This window comes from Merops nubicus, unplaced genomic scaffold (assembly GCF_000691845.1).
Source record: "Merops nubicus isolate BGI_N331 unplaced genomic scaffold, ASM69184v1 scaffold8209, whole genome shotgun sequence".
Taxonomy (NCBI): Eukaryota; Metazoa; Chordata; class Aves; order Coraciiformes; family Meropidae; genus Merops; species Merops nubicus.
In genome coordinates, this window is record NW_008631605.1 from 19,729 (window position 1) to 29,009 (window position 9,281).

The 9,281-nt window shown below is 40.6% G+C and overlaps 1 protein-coding gene across 1 annotated transcript in view; it reads right to left on the bottom strand.

Moving 5' to 3' along the window:
- The window catches only part of NCOA7 (nuclear receptor coactivator 7), a 24,956-nt gene extending 15,962 nt beyond the window's left edge, over positions 1 to 8,994 (bottom strand). The window contains exons 1-6 of the mRNA XM_008947623.1: positions 8,908 to 8,994; positions 7,639 to 7,746; positions 6,149 to 6,250; positions 5,384 to 5,509; positions 2,302 to 2,486; positions 3 to 829 (exon numbers count right to left, since the gene is read on the bottom strand). Of these exons, the coding sequence (XP_008945871.1) occupies positions 3 to 829; positions 2,302 to 2,486; positions 5,384 to 5,509; positions 6,149 to 6,250; positions 7,639 to 7,746; positions 8,908 to 8,946 (1,387 nt within the window). The 5' untranslated portion in view covers positions 8,947 to 8,994. The remainder of the gene's footprint in view (positions 1 to 2; positions 830 to 2,301; positions 2,487 to 5,383; positions 5,510 to 6,148; positions 6,251 to 7,638; positions 7,747 to 8,907) is intronic.
- Positions 8,995 to 9,281: the final 287 nt, after the last annotated feature.

The window sequence follows — 9,281 nt, forward strand, 5'->3', positions numbered from 1 at the left end:
ACTTTTAACTGTATGGACTTCATTAGCTTGAGACTTTGAACAGCTAAGTGTAAGGTCTATGCCAACTGCTTTATTATTTTCACCTTTCTGGATTTCAGCCTTGTGTAAGTCTTCTGAGGACTGAGACCCATTCCCATCTTTATTGAGGTAAAATTCAATAAGTTTATCTTTCTCTAGCTCTTTCTTAGTGTCCAATGCAGTCTCCACCTTACCTGTTGGGGAACTGACACATTTGTTTACTTCTGGAATAACATCTTGCTTTTCACACAGCTCTAAGTCTAAGTCAGCTTTAGGTTCAACACTGTCCTTTTTTTCCAAGGAATCAACTGTCAAGTGCTCCTGGACTTCTGTAGTGGGTTTGGTTACCTGCTGCTTAGTTCTCCCCAAGTCCCTGGGGTCAGTCAGCAAGCCTTCCATTACTGAGATTTTCCTGTCCAATCCTCTATCCGTATGAGATGATGACTTTTCCAGCTCAATGAAGTCATCCTCTCCTTCCAAAATGGATTTTTCTTTGGTTTTTATGTCTGAACCTTTTTTTTCCCCAGAAGGCTCCTTGGCACATGGATCCGCAGCAGACTTTTCCAGATGTTCAGTGGCAGTCATGTTTTTGGGAATCTCCAGTGACTTTGATTTGATTGAACCTTTACTCTCAGATGACTGAAGAACTTCAAAATCAGAAGACTTTTCCTCACTGGAAGGCTTTATCTGTTTGGCACCCAGAGGAATGGATGGATCCCCATTCTGCTGCCTCCTTTCCTTGCTAAGGGATTTGAATTTGCTGAAAGGATTGATATCTTTCTCAGAGGACAGGTCTTCCCATTCTCCTGGCCTGTACAGAGGACAAAGATCCTTTGGTATGTCACTGTCAGGGAAAATGACGGATGTACATAGGATGTTAAAAGCAAAAAGGAAACAAAAAAAAAAAAAAGAAAATAAAAACTAAATAATATACCAACTTAAGCTCTGAAACTCAACAAAAAATTGCTTTCTCCAAAATAAACGTACTTCAGCAGAAATAAGTGACTTTAAAGAAAACTGATAAAAACGTGGAAAGGGTACTGAAATAAAATGAGTAAACCACTTGGCAGAATATGCCACATGAATGAAGCAATGGTACACATGCAACAACAACGTGCAGGTCATCAGAATTTCAATTAACATGATGTGTCATGTTGACTGAAGTCATCAGATGATTCAGTCAATGAGGCACGTATTTAGCTGCTGGAATTTCATTCATACCATACTAATATTGCTATTTCTCACACCTGAATAGTGAGTCAACCTCTACAGCCATCCATGCTTCCCTTACTCAGGACAAATGTATTTTTGAGGAGAAAGCAGATTGGACCCAAGTTGTACCCTGTTTGAACATGTGTTATGCAAAACAGTTAGCGGGCAACAGGGTTTGGGTTTTTTCCCTTTTATTTTTGTCTACTACTCAAGTGTACTGTTTGAATGTAGACTTCACAAAGATTTCTTTTTAAAACAGGACAATCATAAAACACTTCAAAATGAAAAATTCTTAAAAACTTAACAGCATACAACTTGAGCTCTTTGTTGCTGCTCTAAAGTCTGGGGTGAATGAGAATACCAGATTGTCATCACTTAAAAGTTACTAAGAAGTTATTAAATGCTCTAGTAATGAGTGCAACAAATATCTAGGAAGTTTTTATTGAAATTAGAAAACGGAGGGAAGCAGATGAATTTCACAGCTAAAAGTGGTTTTGCCTGTAAGGACAACACCTTGCTTAGAACAAACACATAAGCAGTGCCCAGAATGCCCATAAATGAAAGCAGCCGACCCCAGACAGTCTATTATGTGTTATCCGGTTCTCAAGTGGAAGTATTCCAACAGACTGGTATTTCTGTAAGTCCTGAAGATGAAAATTAAGGTGTTGTTATCTTCAAAAGCTTTAAATACTCCTCTCAGAACAGTCCTGGTAATAAAGCAAATGGTTCAGATCTAACCCTCTCACTTCCACCGAAATAACCCAAGTCAGTGGTCAGTGCAAGAGCCCAACCATGGCATGCCACCAATGCTTTTAATTACTGTTTTTTACTGGTCTCCTTTGCACTTTGGTTCTCATATTCATCACCCATTTCTCTTTAACTGCCACTGAAGTGTTCTAAAAAGAAAGGGGAAGAACAACACAAGTGAATCATTCCTTTCCTGGCACTTTCCTCCCCTTATTTGTCTTATTCTGCTGCATTAAAACTCTTCCCCTCCATTCCCCTCTCCTCCTTTTCCACGACCCTTACTGAAAATCTCTAAAAATAAGGTCAGGGAAGAACACTCCTTACGATGGCAATGCGTCTTTGATCTTCATGTGAGAGATGTCATTGTAGAGAGCTATGGAGACAACTTCCTCCATGGGGCAGATGAGACCATACTCTTCACAGCCATTCTCAATTACCAGAGGATCAGACTTATGTGGGTCAAACATGATATTGTTTGGAGTTACTATCATGACTCCTCCAACTACGCCCTAAAATAGGAGAAGGAAGAGTTAGCAAACCACGTGTAATCCACTTACCATTTGGCACTGGGTATTGGGCTACTATCCTAAAAAGAAAAACCTCTCTCCTGCCTGTTTATACCCTGTCGTGCAATATTTGCTAACAAAGCATTTCGGTTTCCAATTGCATCAAGTCAGACATTTTAAGGACAGTAAATTAAAAAATTGCTTAGTAACATCAAGGTTCCTGGCTGATAAGGAAGAAAATTCAAATTATTCATCTTTCACTGCTGGCTCCTACAAGCTAAAACCACATATTGTTAATCCATCTTGGACAAAATAGATTAGTGGATTAAAAAAGAGAAAAGTACCATTTTACTCTAGATTTTACTTACCATTTTACTCCAGATGCAGCTATCTTCATTTGATACATGAATTTATACACAAGCAGTACACCCGAAGTCAGTCTCACTCATAGAAATGTCAAGGTTACTACCCCAAACTACATTATAGGTCCCCTTGATCTGCTGTCCCATGCAAAAAACATCTTCTCCCTGATCTAGAGGCAGCTTCTACCACTGATTCAAGCACATTCTGCACAGCTGTGGAAGATGTTTAATTCTTCAAAACATGCTCTAGCCAAGGATTTGGCAAGAAGCTGCATGAGCAGCATTATTCAGCATTCAACTCATGGCAACGGACCATTTTCCAAGGTTTACACAGGAGAGTTCCAATGCCTTGCTCCTGCCCCCTCTCTTCCAGAGGAGTGACAAAACCCACCATATCAACTCAGAAGCTGTGGGTAAATCACAACATGTGACAAAGCAGAGCCACAGATCAACAGAAATGACCTACACTCTAGTTACTATTAATTATCCAAGGTCATCTGCAAGGCAAGGCAAGGCAAGGCAAGGCAAGGAAGGCTAAAAAACAGGCAGGTGAAGGACCACAAGCTTGGTTGGTTTGTTTATTATATCAGGGAGACGCCAAGCTGATGGCTTGGCACTGGCAAGTGAGTACCTGTGTGCCTGCTCCTTTGTAAAGCAAAATCTGTATGCATTTGTCATTTGCTTCTCCTGTATGATTCACCTACACATGCCTGGTTTGTGTTTGATGAAAGAATCAAAACCAAGTACAGAGCCTTCTCCCAGAGGTATGTAACTCTAGTTAGCCAGAGCAGCAATACATCAGTAGGCTGCACTTCCTACCCAGCCACTGCAGGAAGCAAGGCAACAAGGCATTTTAGCTACACTGGCAAAGAAGCCATCCCACTTTTGATTGCTCTCACCACAAATTACTTTTTCAGTCCTGCAGCCATAAAACTGGCTATCTGTATCCTCTGCATCTAGCAAACATCACACAGCGACAGCATTGCCCTAATTTACATGCGAGACATCAAGTAGTGCTCTACTCCTTTCTGCAACACAGCAGACTGAAAAATTGCAGAGTGGTTAAATGCAGCCTACATCCACTTGATGCAAAAAGAATTCAACAACTGTAAATGTAAACACATCCATCTTAGAAAAGTCAGGATTAAGGGAAAATGTGTTGTTGTGGTTTAACCTCAGCTAGCAACTAAGCACCATGCGGCCACTCGCTCCCTCCTCCCTGCACAGCCAGATGGGGAGGAGAATCAGAGGGAAAAGGAAAAGTAAAACTTGTGGATTGACATAAGCACAGTTTAGTAACTAAAATATAAGATTATAAGAATATTAGTAGTTAAAATGAATATAGCAAAAAGAGAAAGAGAAATAAAACCCAAGAAAAGACAAGTGATGGACAATGCAATTGCTCACCACCAGCTGACTGATGCCTGAGCACCAATTGCCCACCCCAAGCTGACTCCCCCCAGTTTACATACTGAGCACGACACCTGTGGTAGAGAATATCCTTCTGGCCAGTCCGGGTCAACTGTCCTGGCCATGCTCCCTCCCCAGCTTGTGCACCTGCTTGTGGGCAGAGCATGGGAAACTGAAAAACCCTTGACTTACAGTAAGCACTACTTGCTAACAACATCAGTATGTCATTAACATTATTCTTACACTAAATCCAAAACGCAGCACTGTACCACCTACTAGGAAGAAAATGAACTCTATCCCGTCTGAAACCAGGACATATGTTTAAACTACAATGGTTAGCATCTCCAGTGTTAATTCCAGCAAACCTGAAAAACCAAACATGCAGACTTCTAACTGAAACCAGAATCAACATAAGCAGATATAAAAAGCAGACAGTCCAAGAAGACAGTGTCTTGCAACCTTGAGGAGAAAAGAGAGCTAAAATATTGCCCAAGCTTTATGCCTCCTCTTCTAAAACAGCTGCTGTAAAAGCAGGACTGCAGTCCCAGTAGGAACAAGTATGTTACAAGAAGGCTTGCAAGAAAATGGAAGAAAAGGTTGTTCCATGCAATATTTATTTTTATTAGGGTTTGCATGACATTCGTTAGCAAGTGAAGAAACATCAAGGACTTATTTGGAAACACTGCTCTGGAAACAGTTAAAATTTAGCTTAAAGTCATAAATGAAATAGCATGTGCTTATTTTATAAAGTTGTTGCACAACTAGATGGAACTGGACAACTAATCCTCGCACGTCTTAAGTCTAAAGTGCCACTTTCTCTGTGTACCTAGCAATACACTCTTAAACAGATAATTCTGGTAAGGCACAGTAAAGGAACAAAGATGGGTGGAAAAGTTATTCTTTCATAATGCCATTAATCATAACAGATTAAACAACCAAAAGAAGAAAACGATACAGCGTACTACCACAGTACTAATAAACGCAGCAGTGATAGGCAAAAACACCATAACATTTACATTCTTTACAAATGTGAAGCACATCTGACTCCCCTAGGATTCACCTTACTTATCCAAACATGTTTTGCTTTTAAAGAATCTCAAAAAAGCCCAAAAACCAGGTTCCACCTACCTTACCATCTGTGAAGTAACGACAATTCATTTTTAAAAATTTGACAACCACAGGCTCATCCTCTTCTGAAGTAGAGGACAGGACTCTCTCTACTGGCTTGAAGGCCTTTCTTGCCAAATCAGCATCCTTAAGAAAGAAAAAGTTCAGTGCAGAGCAACAGGACCAGAGACATATACTTTTAGATTTTGGGCAACTAAAAAGCCAAGTTTAGCCAAATATTTTCCTTTTGCTTAAGGAAGAAAAGTGTTGGTCGTATGTGTATGTACATTCACCTCCTGCAATATTCTGTATGGAAGAAAAGCCTCATAACACTATGAAAAACCTCCACACAAGTAAGAGGCAAGAAATTAAAAAATGCCAAGGCAAATCAACTCACTGAATTTCAGTGAGGTATTCTCACTACGAGCAGGCCAGTTCTGCCACCTCATCTACACTGAAGACCAGTGCACTGTGTGGTTCCCCATGCAGGTGGCACAGAGGTGTAAGACTACGGTTAAACACAGTTATTCATTCCGGGCTTATCTCCACTTTCCTTTTTGTTAGTTACAGATTATAAATGTCTATTTGCTTTCACATCAGCAGATGGAATATTTTAAAGAGATGGTAAATTTTGTAGCACAGCAAATTAATGCTTCTCAGTACATTACCCACAGGGTCTGGACTGCAACCTCAAAAACCTGCTATTTACACAGCCTTGAAGCTCAGCTTCTCAGAATTAGAAACTATTTTATGAGTTTAAGACCAGTGAGCTAATGTTTGACTTACAGGTAGTTTATCATACTCGGCATCTGAGGATGAAGGAGAAACGGGAGCACCAGGACTGAAAGACGACCCCCTTGCAGTGCTTGTTTCTGGCACAAAGAGAATCTAAATACAAAACAGATACCAAAACAGCAAGACACAAGCTTTAACAAGTTATTCACTACAAATACTACATTCTAATAGAAAGACAACCCAATATTGATCACCTGTGATTGCAATGCACTCCTTACCACCTATCTATTCTAGTCCTCCTTCATAGGTGGTGATGGCAGGGCACATACAGGATCTAGCTACACATTTTGTTTTGCAGCACAAGCAAGAAAATAAAACATTTTCCATAGAATAAGAACCTTGTTTTCTTCCCCCAAATTTACAATCCCAGGTTGTCTCACAACTACTGCAAGTACAGAACAAGTAACTGTAAAATTACTATTATTAGTCATTACTTTGTAACAGCAAGCTCTGGTCCAAAAGAGAAAGCCATTGCTGAAGATGGGGGATCTTTAGTGGTAGAAGTGTATATGACTTCACTATATGTTGTCTGTTTCAAAAAAATATACTTGCATATCGAAATTTAAGAAAATATTCTTTATATGAATGAGCATTTTAGCACCATGCACTAAAAGAAAAAATGCCAAGAGTAATACAAGTGTATATAAAAATATAATGCTTTGTTCGAATTTTCACATTCCTTCAGAGTGAACACTGCAGATTTTTAGTACAGCAGTACAGCTTTGGACCTCCACCCCAAATTAAAACAGACTCATTTGTTGCAAATGTCAGAGCACAGGAAGATATTTCTAAAGTTAAAAAAAAAAAAAATGTTCAAAGTTCAGTTTTAAACTAAAAATGCTCAGAAAAATAAAATCATTTTCCTTATCCCAGCTTTTGCCTGCTGGGTATTCCTCAGCAAGTCACACCACCTCTTTGTACCTCAGTTTCCCCATCTGCAAATCAGGACACTTCAAACTCTTCTTGTCTGTGAAGCAGAAGTAGAGATCTGCTCTTCATGAATCAGGTGTTAGCCTTCACATTTGTGTTCCCATTTCCTGACTCTCCCCAAAACAGTCTATCTCCATGTATTTCTGATCTTACTGGAGACTCACTCATCTCCAACATAATGGCAAAGAGCCATTTCAATTACTGTATCTAACTCTCTAATTCTTTAATGTATTACATATAGCATTCATCTAGGCTTCCCAAAAACTCAGTTCTCTTGGAACAGTTACATAATGCTCTTGAATTTCAGAGTCATCTTCAAGCTTTAGTGATAGCAAATAAACAACAAAAGTCAGATCTGGCAATTACAAAGCTCCTCCCCCAGCTCTAGGTAATGATCTAGTGAGTTCCCCTTTGAAGGATTTAAATTACTGTCTATTATCCTTGTATCCAAGTACCTAAGAGATAAGTGAAAGTAGTAAAACTCTTTTAAATACATAGCAAATAATCAGGTTTCAGGTATTAAAAAAAAAAAAAAACCATAAAAGATTTACCTGGCCTGGCACAATTGTCTGTGTGAAAAGCTTATTGAGCTCCACAAGCTTGTTTGGGGTGATGTTAAACTTTAATGCTATGCTGTTTATGGTGTCGTGATTTCCAGCCTGAAAAAAGAGTCGAAGCTTAAGATACCATAATGAACTTTCAACATACCAACTGAACTAAAACCATCTAACAGACTGTTTGCAGGGAATAGATTTGACAATCTCAATACACGCTCTGTTTAACAGCTTACGTGATAAGCCAGTACCAATAAAAAGATATTCTCCCATACTATACAGTAGATAAAATGAAGAGGTGTTACAGATGTCCCTCTCCTATTCTCACAAAGCAGCACCACCTTATTTAGAACTGGTCTAGTGAGTGAGGGAAAGACACACGCTGGAAAGCTCATTACACCTTCAGTAGTTGCACCACATCAGGGATTTGTGCTGTTCCCAGCTGGGACACTCACTCTGCATGATATGGGGTGCAGTCCCCGTTCAGGCACCTTACCAGCTCACATGGAGACCTCCTGGGCAGAGCTACTCCTCTGAGCTGCTGTAGCAGCACACTGCTGCACTGATTTGGCTTGGAGAAAGAGCTCATATCATCTCAGGACCAAGCACAGGCCAACAACTTGATGACCTCTCGCCAAGGGGAGAGGCGTGAGGACAAGGCAGGGCCAGGCCCAGCCAAACCCACAGCCGGGGCCAGGAGCGGGAAGACGCTGCCCTCCTGGGGAGCCCTTTCCTGCAGTCCTAGCTGCAGCTCCGGAGGGAGGTCAGGGAGGAAAGGACGGGGAGCGGCAGCGCAGGGCTTCTGGCATTTGGGCTTTGCCGCGACCTTTGCTATTTCCAGAGAGCAAGAGGCCGACAGTAAAAACGAGGGTGAGGACTCGCCTGCCCCACTGCAATGTACACAGCAGTGTCCTGCTCCTGAGCCTCCTGCCAGCCCGCTTCCACAGCGAGACTGATGCTTGGAATTATTCTGGAATACTATTTCAGAATAAGAAAATGACTGCTCTACTAAAGAGCCGTGGTGCAGAAGTAAAAACAGGACTAGCAGCCGTGAGAAGAGGCAGAGGACCTGGGTTGAACAGTGGTTCAGGATGTGAACCTAGCTCTCCTCACAGAATGATATTTAGAGCAATCCCTACTGAGATAGGTACAAACAGCAGCCAGTATTCACTTGCTGCTTTCAGTTTTGTGCCACTGACTCCCTCTCGGCCTCAACAGCTCCACTTTCAAAAAGCAGACATGAACAAACCACACAGCAATACTTACAGTGTATTCTATGGTACCATGGGGTTTCTGAGAAACCATTTTTTTCTCTTTCTTTTCATTGGTTTTGTTTTGATTGTCATCTAAAGAGAAAAAAATATTCAAGTAATTGACTTTCAAGATGTTTGTCAATATGTTTTGAAGGAGATCTACAGGATGTGTGAATTTCAGCTGCGAACAGGAACAAGAGAACACATCAAAAATATCTATTAGGCCTTAAAATTGCACTGCAAGGCAAGCAAAACTTCAAGTACAGCAGGTTTAGTAACATTTGGGAACTCTGCAAGAGTAAGGTATACATAGTGCCCTGTCAATACAGCACTGCTCCCTTGTTTTTCTCCATGATTTCTACATTATTCAGCTGTTGGATGCAAGTA